Here is a 16,176-nt window from a genome sequence, read left to right as displayed (position 1 = left end):
ATGTATTACATCTGCATCTGTATGCCAGGACTCCATATTAGCCATATTCTTTGACCAAGAAAAAGCATTTGATACCATATGGTGATACCATATTCTCCAACGGTCCTCTCTAGGTATATGTGGAAACATGGGTGTCTTTTTTAAATGCCTTCCTCTCCAAAATGCACTTTCCAGGTCAAAATTGCCTTTTCCACATAATCATCTCTTCAGTACAAAGCTGTCCCACAAGACAGTTGCTCAGCACCATTTAATTCCTTCTTGCTGTTAATGGCACTGTTTCAATTCTACCGCCAGGGCCCGGTGATAACTATATGTTGATGATTCAACCATCTTTGCTCCTGGTCCGTCCACACCTACTCTCTGTCAACTCCTTCAGTCTGCAATATTATCATTATCTTCCTGGACCATTAATCATGGCTTTCACTTTTGTACCTCCAACTACTCCATCCTTTTCTCTCATGCACATGTAGGTCCTTAACCTCCTCTCTTCTTATATGTTGTTCTGCTCTAATGCCATTCTTCTGGAAATTTGGTGAGACCATATCTTTTCCAAAAGAGAAAAAGCTCGCCATACCTCAGACTCTTAGAGATTATCTCCTGTATATTTTTTGGTTCAGATTGCAAAACTGTCCTCCATCTTCATGTTACCTTGATCCTTGATATGGATGCCATATGTACTCTTCTGCCTCAACCTCCCTTCTTATTCATTTTGATACAATCTACCACTGCAGTCTTTGCTTCTGCTCCTCTCCAGTTAAAAGCCTGTACACGGTCATGCATGGCATCTCTCTCTTGGCACAATACCCCTCTCTCTCTGCTGCTATGCCTGTTTCCACCAACTTTACCCCACCACACTAACTATCCCTGCATATCTTGCTTCTTCTCCATGTTTACCATTTGCATGGATACTCTTCTTTCCCCATTTTTGCCTCTTCCCTTTTCTGTCCATTCCGTTCCTACATGGCTTATACCTTACTCCCATATTTGCTCCTTTGTTTTCCCTGACCCACCAAAATCAGATATCCCCCATTCTGTCCTTCTCACCCATTTCCTTCACCATGTCTCTACTCATTCCTCCAGGATCCATGTTTACAGTGATGGCTTCAAATCCACCCCTGGTACTGGCTTCACAGTAGTCTTTCCAACTTGCACATTCAATTACCCCCTCCCTTTTGGATCCAGTATCCTTACTACAGAACTGCACACACTCCCTTTTCCCTTAAAACACATATACTCTCTCCCTTCCTCCTCTACCACTATTTTTACTGACTTCTGTAACTCTGTACCTCTTAGCCTATGCACTCAACTAACACAACCAAGATTTAGGACTGGCTGTTCTACCTGTCTATGTACCACAAATCTGTCAGGTTTTGCTGGGTGCCCAGTCATGTCAGAATCCCCTTCAATAAACTGGCAGATACTCTAGTAAGCTCTGTTCACACCACACCATCCCTGTCTCTTAGGTATTCCAGCAACAGAGTATTACCCCCATTTTTTTGACCTTCCTTTATCCCAGATGGCAATCTTCCTGGTCAAGCCTTCTCATTAATAAATTACATATTGTAACACTATCAATCTTCTGGTCAGCTCCATTTCATCAGAATAGATGCTGGGAGATGACTCTTGCCTGCTTTTATAATGGACACACCTGCCTTATGCATTCCCAGCTCATGTCACATTCTGATCTGCCCCAGTGATCCCTACGTAATGTTCCTCTTTCAGTTCCACACATTCTGTTGTTTGTCCATGCTTTACTGCAGCCTGTACCTCTACTTTTCCTCACCTATCCTCCCTTCACTGAGCTCCAAACCTGAAAGACGGAATCCCTTTGACAACTTGTTCTCTATCTAGACACATACATATCTTTAATTTGATCTAATCCCCCCTTGCTTAATCCTACCTTAACCTATTCACTCAGCCTCTCTACTTTTACCCATCTTTACCCTTTCCATTACCTTCCTACTGCTGTAAGGCTGTTGATGTATAGCATCTAATCATTTACTCAACCCTCCTCTCTAGCCATTTCAGTGCTATACCTTTCCTATAGTGTTAAATGACCTTTGATGTTTAGCACATTTATTTCGCTTTTTAACCAATAACCATTATCGTGTGGTTATTACACCTTTAAAAGGAGGGATATTTTTACCTGGTCTTCAATGCTAATGCTAAACCTTTGTTCACTTTGCAATGAACAACTTTTGTTTATTTATGTGATAGGTTTACTAGATAATTAATTACTAGTCATAATGAATTATTTTAAACTTCACATTATCTTTGTGAATTAGTAGTTTAAAGAATTAGCAGTATGAATAGCAACTCAGTATGACATATTAACATAAAAGCTTTAAGCAAAAGGATATCATAAGTGTGTTATCAATGCACATATTTTATTATCCCAGGGTATCAGCAACTGATATTTTAAAGGATTCCAAATGAAACAGAGTCCCAAAATGGAATATCCACATTTTATTTAAAGAAAAAGAAAAATAGATTCATATTATATAGGTAATGGGTAATTACCATGGCCAAAAATATTCTTCCCAAATACAATACTTTTATAATATGAATTTTATATTTTTACATATGCATTATATATGACATTTATTCCACATCAATTTTGTCTAGGGAACTAAACTTGACCTTAATCCACTGGTGCCGAGTAATTGCTCTGTCCACTGTAGTTTTGTTTTGTGAATTTTGTTTACACATAAATGATTCTACATGCGCTTAGTCACCAAGGAGTCAATTAGTAGGGCTACCAAACTTCAACTAATATCCCCACATTCCTTGAGCTTTTGGGAAAGTGTAAATTTTTCTATGCTATTAATATCACTGCTGTTATTCTTATTATCACTGATACTGTATTTTTTGGTATTATTATCACCACTTACAGCAATAAGAAATAAGAGATAAAAGATCTTTCCAAAAATCAAGGAAATGGGTAAACAGGTGAGATCAGGAAGGACAAGTAATTGACTCCTTGGTAACTAAGCTCTTGTGGAGCCATCTATATATAAGCAGATTCAATACACTAAAATCACAGCAGACATGGCACGTATACATGCTATCCCATTATCACTGGGTTAAATGAGTAATATAATATAAATGATCAAGCTCACAAAATTAACAATCACTCAATCTAGTGGTCAAACCATCTTTTATTTGCAAATAAGGGTTATCTGCAAATACTTCATAGTAAGGTTTTCCGTTTTTCAAAAATAAATAATAAAAAATTATTGGTTCCCCCTAATCTTGACACAAATGTCACTGAATTACATGTACTGTATCTTGTATTTAAATCTACATTCTTACGCAAACATACACAAAAATATGCATGAATACAGTACATGTATTGTGCTATACTTAAGTCTGCATTCTTAAGCAAATGCATACATGTATGCATACAAGCGCGCGCGCACACACACACACACACACACACACACACACACACACACACACACACACACACACACACACACACACACACACACACACACACACACACACACACACACACACACACACGACATAAGTGCACTTGTTGATGAAGTTTGCATCTTGAAAATAACCAAAGGATGCAAATGACAAGGGAGTGAAGAGTTTAATGACTCTTTTTTTCTTTATTTTTAGAGAATCAATGTGTATATTCATACATAAATATTAAGTAATTAATTAGGCCTCCTTAAATATAATTATGGAGGACATAACTAAACAAACACCCTGATAATAATTACACATTCTAAAGTACTACTACGCAGGTTAAAATGGATGATACAAATCTATTTATAAATAAATGCTACAAAATAATACCTAGAAATTCACACTCACTCACTTCCTATTGTTGCTAAACATTTGTCTAAATTATATGTCAAGTTTGGACCCTTGTTTTACATTCTGTCTGAACGGTTAGTAAAGAAATATTTACAAGCTTTGGTTTTCACTACTCTCATTTACAAGTGTGGAAGATACTATCCTCCACTACTTTCTTCTACCCCTCCACAGTGGCTGGTGGAATACTACATTCATCTAGAAGCCAGCAATTGATATTATAATGTTTTGAAATTTCAAAGGCATTTTTCAGTGTCTAGCCTGGAAATATGTTACCAGAAAGTATGTGAGGGTACAAAATCACTATGGTATCTTGCCAGCAATCCCTTCTCTGTGTGTGAGTAAGTGTTCTTGCTTACTCAATTGAATAAAATTGTACAACTCAATTGTTCCTTCAACTGTTTATTGCCAGTCAATGTCTCCTGTAATCTCAACTCCAGCTAATATATTTCTTCTTTGTCTATCATTACTGATAATTTCTTGAGGGGAAACAAGTTTTATTGAGATTTGAATTTGCATAACATATGCCCATCTGAGGCATGTTTTCCAGCTCACTATGGAGGGGTTAATAATTTTATGACAAACTATTCAAGTAGTTGTCTAGGAATGAAAATAATGGGTATCATATGAGCTGGGAACTTAGCTCTAAAATCAAAAATTGTATTATTCATTCTATACAACTACATACACACATTGTGTATAAAATATGATTTACTATGTAACTCTATACATACATACAAAAAACATACATTCCTAGTAAAATATAATTCATATCACATCTGCAATTATGAAAAATTGCAGTTTCTTGGTTCTTAACCTGTGGAGTGCATAATTACCCTTTTTCATCCCACATTGTGGTGTGCAATTAATTAATTACAAAAATTATTTAATTGTTTCATTCATGTTTTTTTTTTTTAAATTATTATAAGCTTGAATATAATCATTCATGGAGGAGGAGAATAAAGAAAAGAAAGCAGGAAGAAGAAAACACGTAAACTGAGGCTCATGACCCAAAGCTCAGTAGTATGAGTATGTACTGTGCCTTGTTCTCTGGGCAAATACAGTTCTTAAATAAAAACAAACACTTTTTCCCTGGACTTTCTGGAAAAAGTGGAAGTATGAGCAATTATACTCAAGGGCTAATGCATGACTCCTTTACTTCGTCTCACCTGTCAAGCCCAGGTTGTGGCTGTATTAACCACAGTAAAGCTTCATCTGGTCTTTTATTTCATCTATGGTTGTTTCTCCAAATTTTTCCTCTTGGTCTTTCATCATCTTAAATATGGCAGCTAACTGCTGTGACTGAGCCCTGGAAAAAATAAATAATAATAATAATAATAATAATAAATTAATGTTTTGTTTTTTATACCCTACCAGAGATCTTGCTACATTTCTATACATTTCCTTATCTATAGTAATGTCAGATATACAGCCATTATATAAAGACTTGTAAGTCTATAACAGTAAAAGCAAAAGTCTTATAGAGTAGGAGGAACAAATATAACAAGGAAGGGGATTCAATTGGACTGAAACAGCAAACCTAATGATGGCTAAACTTCAGTGTGCTATTCAAGAATCCAGCAACTCTAAATGCTTTATAAACTATATCTTGCAATGACTCAACAGTTGTCTTCACCATTGCTCAGAACCAATATTTCCTACTTACTCTCTCTCAGCTTGTCGCTGTTCATCACTCATATGAGTCTCAATGTTGCGTTCTAGGGCTCGGCGCTGAGCCTTCTTCACATCTCCAGGCGCATGGTGGGCCATATCCAACAATCTCTGTAGTTCCTGTTTTTTTTTGGAAATGTATCAGATATATTTCAAAGACACAAAGCATAAAAACAAACATTTCATGGAGTTTTAATTGATTACTCATGCTTCAGGCTTTCAGCTATGCATAATTAATAATCTAATAAAAAGATTGAATAGAGGCATCAACTACCTGTCACTAGCTTCACAGCCTTCACTGAATTATATTCTGTGCTGTTATAAAAATGTCACATAACTTATATCCAATCATTGATGAATACTAAAAGCTCCATAAAGTTCCCAAGTGTGAAAAGGAGAATCCATTAGACAATCAATAAGACTAATTTCCTGTCAAGACTGAGATGAAAGCAATCAATACAGCTTATCCTCTGATGGGCCCCTAACTAATCAATGTCATCAGGTACCTGTGCATCAACCTCCACCTTTATCACCTTTCATCTCAGGGGCTAAATTAATATTTCTCAGAAAGACTTCCAATAATGGGAGGTAATGCAAGGGCTGCAGGTCAGGTATATTAGCTCGAGAGATTATATGGACTACTTCCAGTATTCACAAATTCCTACTGAAACAAAGTAGGTATGATTGGCTTAGAGATTATCCTTCTAAACAACTTATGGATAGGAGAGAGGGAAAGGGAGGGAGGGAGAAAGACAAAGAATGTATGGTGAGAGAGGAATATTGGGAAAGGAAAAGGACAAAAGAAGACCAGATGGTACAATATAACAGAGACAAGCACCAATAGTATGAAAAGAAATACTGAAAACAGAGAAATATTACAGACTATCAACACACATTTACCAACAGGAAATAATAATTTAAAATTCCTCCCAAATGATTAAGAAGAACAAAATAATTACCTGCTCATCATCCTCTGGTTCATCAATCTTAATCTCTACTTTGCTTTTGCGATTTCTAACACTGCTGTTAAATGGAAGGATCCATGAGACAATGATGATAGCTGCTGACAGGGCCACCGATGCCAGAAATACAAAGGATGTGTTGTTCCATGATACATTATAGACATCTAACCAAGCCTGGAAAGAAATTTATACCAATATGTAACTATAAATACATATATAATTTTAAACTTAAAAGGCCTTTATCAATGAGTAAGGCCACAAATGTTGCATTATTAGACATAACAAAGGTATTTTATGGCAAATTTAATATAAAAATTAACTTAAGAGGGTAGGCCTGCATTCAGAGGGTTAGAAGATGGGAAGGGAAGGGATGGGGGAGGGAGGGAGGGAGGGAGGATGGGGGGAGGGGGAGGGAGGGAGGGAGGGAGAGAGGGGGGGAGGGAGAGAGAGAGAGAGAGAGAGAGAGAAGAGAGAGAGAGAGAGAGAGAGAGAGAGAGAGAGAGAGAGAGAGGAGAGAAGGGGGGGGGAGACAGAGCAGAAAAAAAGAGACATAGAAAGGAAAAGAGAGAGACAGAGAGAGGAAAAGAGAGAAACAGAGAGAGGAAAAGAGAGAGACAGAGAGAGGAAAAGAGAGAGAGAGAGAGGGAGAGAGAGAGAGAGGGAGAGAGAGAGAGGAAAAGAGAGACCGAGAGAGGAAAAGAAATAGTGAAAAAGAGAGAGATGGGGAGAGACTGAAAAAGAGAGATGGGAAGAGAGGGAGAAGGGGGGATAGGATAGGAGGGAGGGAAGGTAGAAGGAAGCCAAAATGTGAGAGAAGATATGAGGGAGGAAGCAGGATGCTTAGGAAGGAGATAAGCATAAAACAGACAGCCTGATATATAGCAACATAGAAAAAAAATCAAAATGAACCAACATGTGCAACTCATGATATCCATCAAAGAGATTAGCATGTTATTTCAGCTAAACTCTCATGTAACTACACAACCACTTTTCCCCTGACCTTTGCCTCCAAGTACTCAAGAAAGCCATTCAACATTTAAACATGACATACACTTCCTTACTCTACACCAAACACTCTTTCATTCAACATTTTGAGTTAACATCAAGACCTGTCAATCATGACTTCAATTTACATGACGTGAAAAAATAGTTGAAATTAAAAAAATTATCATAATGGAAATGATAATAATTCATATTTACATTACGTTATATATAACCGTGGAAATGACAAGTTAGCCATCTCTTCTTTGGTGAAGTAAAATACTAACCTCCCACGTCTGCGAGTTCGTGTATCCACTCATGATGAAGAATTCCGAGATCAATATTGTAATAGCTGTAGGGTCAGAGGGGATACTCGGCCTTGCGGGTCTCTTGGATATTCAAGTATATATCAATACTTGCAACGTCAAAACGAGCTCAGTCAGCGTGTAATAAGGACCCTTGAGGTGTACCGTCTCATCTTAAGGGATTCACGACCTCTTCGAAGTGACGTGACACATATAACTGACACGACCTCGAGTAAAAAGAGATGACTGCAAGAGTCCTCGACGCAGTGGGACCAGGCAACAGGTCACGAGCCGCAGAAAGGCGACATAACCCCACTCCGATCGCTGGCGTGACACTGCGGGTGACGAGGGAGAACGGAGATGAGGAGCCTCTTGCGGGGCGGTTGCCACGCCGCCGTCGCATTCGCATTTTGATTGCCCCTTATTCTCACGTAGCACGTTAACCTTTTCTCACCAGAGTCATAATTAAGTCGTGGCTCTTATCACGAAACTATATCCGAGACGAATATACCCGAAATAAAGCCGGGATATATGGCGCAAGCAAGCCTCGCCGGCAACGCGAGAACCACAACAAGAGAGCCCTATTTGATGCTGAAACGGCGTGTAAACATACCTAGTTTTTGGGACAGTTCACCTGTTGTATCCCGTCAACCACGAAAAGGATATAGACGACAGGGCAACTATTTATAACAGAAACATGATAACTACACTCGAAGACAGATGAACAAGAAGAGGAAACGCCAGCACCTGCCTGGAGGAGGAGGACGTGCATGGCCTGCCTGATATGATGTTATTTGGCCCTCGAGGAGCAGGACCATGAAGTCACGGAGACGCAAGTGTGTGCTGCACGAGCTCAGAAGGAGGGAATATGGAGTTCCATGTCCGGCATGGTAAAGATTTGCCAGTTTTGAAATGTCAGCAGAATGGTTTAATAAGTTCAGTTAAAAAAAAAATTAGTTCTTATTTGTTGTGAGGGCCAGGTCTAGGGAAACACTGTTGCTACATATTTACATGATGACTACACCAAGCTAAGGGAAATGTAAAAACAAAGGACATAAAGTTAGGAATAAGTACACTCACCCAACATATGAAATAATCAGTACAGGCAAAGAATATGGTAAAATATCAAGACAATAGGTTGCGACAAATGCTGTGAAAAGATAAAGCTGTGGTCATCCAACAAAGTGGACAAGATGGATGCTCTGATTGTTCAGAACCCTTACTTTGGCATTCAAAACAAGTTGGCTATCTGGCCCTTCACCGCAGTCACAATAGCATTTGTATGTGTTGTAAGATTTTGGTAGGTAATTCTTTGGCCTCTTATTGTTGTTTTCACGGTATTTTTATCAACTACAGGTAAGTTATCTATTCATCAGAGGAGTTACAAAACCTATGCAGCATGTAAAATAAATATACTGGTATGATAAAGTAGTGAATATTTATTTTTGGTCTGGTTGCATTATGGACAGTGAAAGCATCAGAGGTTCTGAACATTTCCTCGTTTTCCTGCTGGTCCTGACAGTTTGTCCGATAAGGACCACATTAATCAGGTGGAGGTCTAAGGTGGTTCACATAACACTATTTGTGGAGTCCCAAGAGTGCCCCATAAGGAATTAACCGGAGTATTTAGGACTTAATCTCAGAGGGGTACTGTAACTTTGTAAACAATTACCATATTGTTTTTGATTTAAGCACAATGTTTAGAATCTTTCTGAAAAAGGTCTTGATAGTCCTTAATTAAAATATTGATTTTGTGTGGGCATTAAGAGTAAGAAGAGGTTAAAGTTGTACATTTACCTAGAAAAGACTTTTTAAAGTGGCACTTGATTTGGAAGAAGCCATTCAGTTATATTGTTTATTACAATCCCAATTTCTATGTAATATTGGAAATCCTGTTCCTATAATGTGTTATAGTAGGGACACCATAAAGTATTATAGGAAAATTAGACTTACAGCATTTCAAGAATTTCCGGTTAGTATGAGAATATCCCATGAGCAAATAGTCAGAGTAGGAGAAAGTGAAGATTAAGAAGTAAGGGGTAACTTTGAAGAACATGTAGAATAACACAGATAGGAATAAAATGTAATCTGTTGTAAATAAAGATAAGGTAGTTCCTGCCTGTCAAAATCTACAAGTCTGTGCTCCATTCTCTTTACCTCTAGGTTGCCCCAAAACAAACAAAGCTCATTCATACAATATAGAGCTTGTCATTTGCTTGACATTTAATTATCAAATAAGGAACTGGTCCAAGCTCTGTCTTATTGAATATAAATGTTATTATATTCTACCTTGGAACAATGAGTTTCATGTATTTTTAGATAGATAAATCATGTATATATTTACAAGATTCATAAGTATTCTCTTAGGTATAGCTGTTACAAAAAGGGCAAACCATGCTAACTTGATATGATCTGTAATGGAAGACTTACTGTATAGACTAATCTTAGATCCATCTTTATAGTAGGGAAATATTCAACAGAGCCATATATTCTGGCAAGACACCTTGGACTTTTTTCTTATCTGTTGATATTTTGTTTGGGAGGTCTGTAAATGTTGGACATAAACGCATGCGATTTGTCAGAAAAAATTTAAAATTTACTTTTGGAGTCGCAAGGTAAAAGACCTATTTGTCTGTTATGTATTTATTATCTCTCCTGTTCCCTTTCTCCTCACATCTCTCTTCTCTTTCATATCATCTTTCATCTATCTCCATTCTCCTCTCTACTCTCTCATTTCTCTTCTCTTCCCTCTCCATCTGCCCCTCATCTCTGACCTCTGACCTCTTATCTTCTCTCTTCTTTATTGTCTCTTTTCTCTTTTCTCTTTTTTATTTTCTCTTGCGACTTCTCACCTCTCTCCTTTCTCTCCTCTATTCTCTGTCCTCTCTATATTCTTAATCCTTTGTTCTGTGTTCTCTCATCTCTCTTTCCTGTTTCCCTTTCTTTCTCTGTTTTTTCAGGTTTTCAAAAGTGTGATGATAACACATTTTAATCTTCACATTTGTTCCTAACAGGACAAGCCTACAGGCTCTTCGTTATTGTATATTTGGACCAAGAAGAATGTGGAAACAGCTTTTGCACATAAAAGAAAGTTCATCAGTAGAATTTTGTGGTGATCTTTTGTGGACAACAAAACCCTCAAATGCAGGTATATATGCTTTCCATTTACAATACCCTGACAGGACCATGTTTGAGAGCAGGTATATTTATGCTGTTGGTCTATTTCAGGCATATGCAATTTTGTTATGAAAGAATTAGCCTTGATATTCATTACCTATGAAAAAACAAATCACTATTTAGTTTCTGAAAATTTATTTTTAATTTACTTCATAATAAGATAAAGTTTTGAGATCTCCATCAGGTAAGAATGAGAGAGTGAAGAATAGAACTAACAACTACTCACTAGGAAAGGAATTGGCCTCTATTGTTAGAAGAGGGGGAAAAATATTATTTAATATTTGTTATCTTTCATTTTTCTGTTTATGAATGTTAGAAGTTAACAGTGTGGACAGCCTGCAAGTACTTATGTGATTACTGCAGATTTAATTGCCTTTGATATATTATTATTGGATTATTTATTTCCTTTTTCTGTTACTCACACTTGAATGAAATTTATAGTTTATTTCATTCTAACATAGATGAAAGTGTTATGCAAAGAATTTGTGGTGATGGACACCTTCTCCAGATGTACAAAGTTGATCTCCACCCTCGACCAAAGGAAATCAAGGTATACGATGTACCAGATCCAGTCTATAGGTCTTCTGTTCCAGAACAAGGTCAGTACTGATATATTTTTAATGTTAGAGAAAAAAAAGAAACTTTAATACTGCTAGGATTTCTTTTATTCAGCATTGGTAAAATCATTACAATATAGTTTGCTATTTGTCTGTGAGTTCACTACACTGTGAGTTAATTTTGCCTGAAATATACAGCTTATACACATGCTACTAAAGAACCAGGTCATACACGTGCTACTAATAGCCTTTTGATTTCAGAATACCGGCCTGTAATCTTTGCCCTCCGGAAAGGAAATGTATTGACACGGCATGACCTGGAGAAAGGAACCATTTTCAACCGTATTCACCTGGGACAAATGCAGACCAAGACACTCTCAATGAGCTTAATGGATGATGTCCTCATTGTCAAGTCACCCAAGCTCAAGATTGAACCACAGACCGAGTACTTCTTTCACTTTAAAGTGTTTCAGATGCATCCCTTTGGACTTTTAGCTTCACTCAGCATTCATGGATCTGTATTCCCAGGTGAAGTCAGGCACCTAATTTCAAAATAAGAAATTGGTTATATGATTTGCTGGAATGAATTGGCAGTTAGACAGAAAATTATTTGTTTGCAGATATTAAAGATCTTGTCCCCTGAACCAAGAAAAAATTAGAGTGTAGTGATATTAGGGTGAAGCTTTACCTCTGATATGTCCAAAGGAGTTGTATGTAACTAATAATCCCTAACCTTTTCACACTAAGTGGCATGTATTCTTGCCATAAGGTACTCTACCCATATGCTGTGTGGCAAATATCCATGCCATGTGAATTTAAGCTTGCTTTCTTATATTCACTAAACAATTGTTCATTTGCTTTGCCCTGATGATGGTCATTGAGGAGTTACAGCCCTCCAATGTAGGCTTAATCTATTTACAACAAGTAACATTTTAACTAGAGTTTGATGAGGCCTGGGTTGTCTGGTTCATGGGTGGGTCCCAAGGTGTCGTCTCAGCTTCAGGACCTGAGGTCATGATGTGATTAGATGTCATTCAGCATCTGTGAAATTTTCATCATGACCTGATTAGACATCACCTGCCATGGGTGGATTAATTTTGTAGTCTCTTTTACTGAAAAATCATTTATGCTGCAGTGAAATTCATAGGCAGTGGGGAAAACATAAGCTTCCGTTCTTCTAATATTTTAGTTAACCAGCTAACTGTACATGGCTCACTTTGATGTTGGTAAATCCCTTTTTTTTATAGGGTTTACTAATACTCTTCACCTAATTTTATATGAGAAAGAAATATCTGACTTCCTTAATCCAGTACAAAAACTTTTTCACTTCATGATAAGGTTATAAGTCTATGGTATGGATATCACAGCAGGATAAGTTTTATGAATTTAAAATTGAGTAGTCACATTATGTGAGGATAAGTGGTGGCAGGGGCAGTTGAGGTTACAGCAGGGTGATGCTGATATACCAGACATATGACATTAGATTTTCCAGTTGTTGTCTAAGTACTTGGACAAGGAGCTTTCTTGTAAAATTTAACCGGCAGTTAGAATTTAGCCTGTTAAAGGTATAAATCTTAACAAATTATTTCCATTTTATGGTTACAATATCATATCCTGAAATGGATTTTGGTTATGCCATCCATGCAAAAATACATTTTGAGACACATACAGGGATGTATACCAGTTACCAAACTTTTGATAGCTTTTTTTGGCGCAAATGACATGATGACAGAATTTCCTTGCAAGCTATCTTGGATTATAATCAGGGGATGTAGTATATAACTATGCATTGCTCATCCAGTTAAAGTGCACTGAGAGGGTCTATGGTATGTCTCATCCCTCTGAGAAAGAAGGAACAATTGCTGTCATGGGCTACTGGTAGCTTACATTGAACCCAAGAAGACATTCAACTCAACAGTCAACCTTTATACTAGTACTGGAAATGCTGTAAAGGCTAGCTCTTTTCTGTGAATTCAGTTGTAAGGGAAGGGTGTGTCCATGTAACAACAATTTTCAGTGCCCGCATGGGATATATCCTGGGTTGAGCTGTCATCTGAGTGTTGTGATGGTTCTTCTCGTATTTATTTATTCATAGTTCATTATTATTTATAATGATTTTCTTTGCTTTATTTTGTTTTACTAATACATCTAGATTTTACTGCTTTTCTGAACATTGGAAATGGTTGAGGAAGTACTGCTCATTGCTTATGTACATGTTTGGATTAGTTGGATGCTATAAATTATGTTGTTTAGTATCTCATTTTTGTAATCAGTATTATTATTCATAAGCTAGTGGCTAATTGTCTAAAATGCTTAAATATTGCATAATAAGTATAAATAGCATTATTACAAAATCATACTGTAAAATTTGATTTTCAGGGCTGTACTTGCTGTATTTCTTCTGTATTAACATTGAGAATGGTGATATGATAAGATTTGGGATAATTTTCAGGCGAAGAGGACAAGAAGAAGTATGGGAAGATGCGTGATGTGGAGATTCATGAAGGCCTCTTGCTTGTCCTCACTGAAAAGAGCTTTAGTTTGATTTACGATGCACAGGAAATCATCAGGGTGAGTTCAATGCTGAAATTAGCAACTGATAAGGAATATTGATGTTAGCTGCAGAAGCACAGGAAGACTGGGGATGTTACCGAAAATTTTTTTGTAGGTGAATACCTTGAAATAAAGGGGTATCCTCAGATGGATTAAAAAAATGAGGGGTATGCTCTCCCAGAAGTATCTTGTGTTAATTAATGAGCAAAATGTGAAAGCTGTTATCCTCTTGTGGCAATTTTTTTCTGTTTGTACAAAGTTATATATGCAATATATTTTTTGACTAATGTTCAAAATTTACACACCAATAAACATCTTATGTAAACCATGCATAGCTAGATCTAATTATTTATATTTTGATTGTGTATATTTTCAATACAGAATTGTTTAAAATTCTGAAAATCTATTTGTTATTAGAATATCTGATTTATTGATTTCTTATAGTGTGATCGTACATATATTTATTTTTTTTCCAGGTGAAGAGCACATCAAAAGATTTTCAAGTCATCCCAGACAGTATAACGTATGCAAAGGATATGGTATTAGAAGCACCTCCTCTGCTCTTTGCAGCTTACACACACATGGACATTCTTGGCTTAGGTGCTTGTCCATGGGCCTATATCAGAGCCGTGTCAGATTGTCTGTTGCAGGTAAGAGCAATAATTATTTTCCTTTTTTCTCATCTGTGTTTTCCATTAGAGATGGACATCCATCTTAGCTTGCTTGCAATGAGGGTTTAATTTTTCAGGTTTTGCAAGGAAAATTTTGATCTGAGATTTCAAGACCTTGATTTTACACACCAGAAATATTTGTGTATATATATCAAGTACATACCATTCAGTGAAATGTCAAAGGTAAAAATGTTACCGTATGTATATAAGTGAAAAATAGGATAGATTACACACACACACACACACACACACACACACACACACACACACACACACACACACACACACACACACACACACACACACACACACACACACACACACACACACACACACACACACACACACACACACAAAAACAAAAAAAAAAACAAACACACAAAAAAAAAAAACAAACAAAAAAACAAACACAGGAACGAAAAATCATGACTAGACACCAAAGACGATATTGTCTATTATGTTAAAAGGAATTTAAACATTCATATGTTATTCTATTAGATAGTAAGAAGATTATGGCACACCAGGAAGTGATTGTCTTGGTAAGAACTGGAGGATCATTTCACATCAACTTTTTGTTCAAGCCTGGTATATGCATAAATTGTTCACCGAATACCACGGGAAGGTGCAATCACGTGGCATAGCTAAAGAGTGAGTGAATACATTTCATTTAAGTCACAGGAGGGATGGTTTTTTAGGATTTATAGCTTGATAGATGCTCCGCAATGCTTGGCCAAAAGGAGATTTTAGTATTGGGGTGTATTCCTAATGGACTGGTCTATTCTACTTGTGTTGTAGGTGGATTGAGTGCTGTAGGTGATGAGATCATTGTGGGAGTTGGAGAGAGTTAGTGAAGGACTGGCAGTCCTGTATTGTTGCTGCTTGCTGAGATGTGGACAGAGGGTTGTGAGTTGCTGATCTCAGTTCTGAATCCTGAAGCTGAAGTGCACAGGGGCTGTATAAGGGAACAGGGAATGAGGGGAGCCTGAGGTCCAATCAGAGATCTGTGATGTGTGCATGTCAACCATCAGGTTCTGCAATGAGTTGTGGACAGCAAGAGTGAGGACTGTTTGGGACAGTGATGGAGCCTAACACTGGGAAGTATGCAAGCTGGCAGAGATTGTGGATTGTGTTTGCTACATAGTAGGACATGTGATCTCACTGGAGTTTACCTTTCCTTGATTTGAGTTGTGTTTTTTTTTACTGGAAGGTTATGCAATAGATGAGTCCTGTATTTTTTGCTAGACATTATCATGTATGTGATAGTGTTTTAACAATTGCTACAGCATTATAATAGAGAAAATGAGTGACTTGAGTCAATCAAGGATAAGTGGTGTAAGCATGGTGAATAGGTTCAATGCTTGGCATAGGTGATTTGTACTTGATGTGAGCTATCTTGGACAAAAACTGAGTTAAGTTGACATGTGTGCTAGCACAGTATAGACATTGTCTCATCCTGTAGCATTGTTAATGC

The 16,176-nt window shown here is 37.2% G+C and overlaps 2 protein-coding genes across 2 annotated transcripts; one reads left to right on the top strand and one right to left on the bottom strand.

Moving 5' to 3' along the window:
• Positions 1 to 2,446: 2,446 nt before the first annotated feature.
• LOC119584488 (matrix-remodeling-associated protein 7-like) lies at positions 2,447 to 8,079 on the bottom strand. The gene is made up of 4 exons (XM_037933134.1): positions 7,730 to 8,079; positions 6,459 to 6,635; positions 5,495 to 5,619; positions 2,447 to 5,137 (listed from the first exon to the last, which is right to left on the bottom strand). The coding sequence occupies exons 1-4, from the start codon at positions 7,760 to 7,762 to the stop codon at positions 5,023 to 5,025; spliced, it is 450 nt and encodes a 149-aa protein (XP_037789062.1). The 5' UTR covers positions 7,763 to 8,079; the 3' UTR covers positions 2,447 to 5,022.
• A 105-nt stretch (positions 8,080 to 8,184) lies between these two features.
• On the top strand, positions 8,185 to 14,853 carry LOC119584487 (DDB1- and CUL4-associated factor 17-like). The gene is made up of 6 exons (XM_037933133.1): positions 8,185 to 8,637; positions 10,762 to 10,895; positions 11,386 to 11,523; positions 11,743 to 12,009; positions 13,934 to 14,052; positions 14,511 to 14,853. Exons 1-6 carry the CDS (start codon positions 8,564 to 8,566, stop codon positions 14,772 to 14,774), a joined length of 996 nt encoding a protein of 331 aa, XP_037789061.1. The 5' UTR covers positions 8,185 to 8,563; the 3' UTR covers positions 14,775 to 14,853.
• The last annotated feature ends 1,323 nt before the right edge of the window (positions 14,854 to 16,176 follow it).

This window comes from Penaeus monodon, chromosome 18, assembly GCF_015228065.2.
Source record: "Penaeus monodon isolate SGIC_2016 chromosome 18, NSTDA_Pmon_1, whole genome shotgun sequence".
NCBI classification, from domain to species: domain Eukaryota; kingdom Metazoa; phylum Arthropoda; class Malacostraca; order Decapoda; family Penaeidae; genus Penaeus; species Penaeus monodon.
The sequence above is the reverse complement of the archived record's forward strand: the minus strand, read 5'-3'. Positions and strand labels throughout refer to the sequence as shown.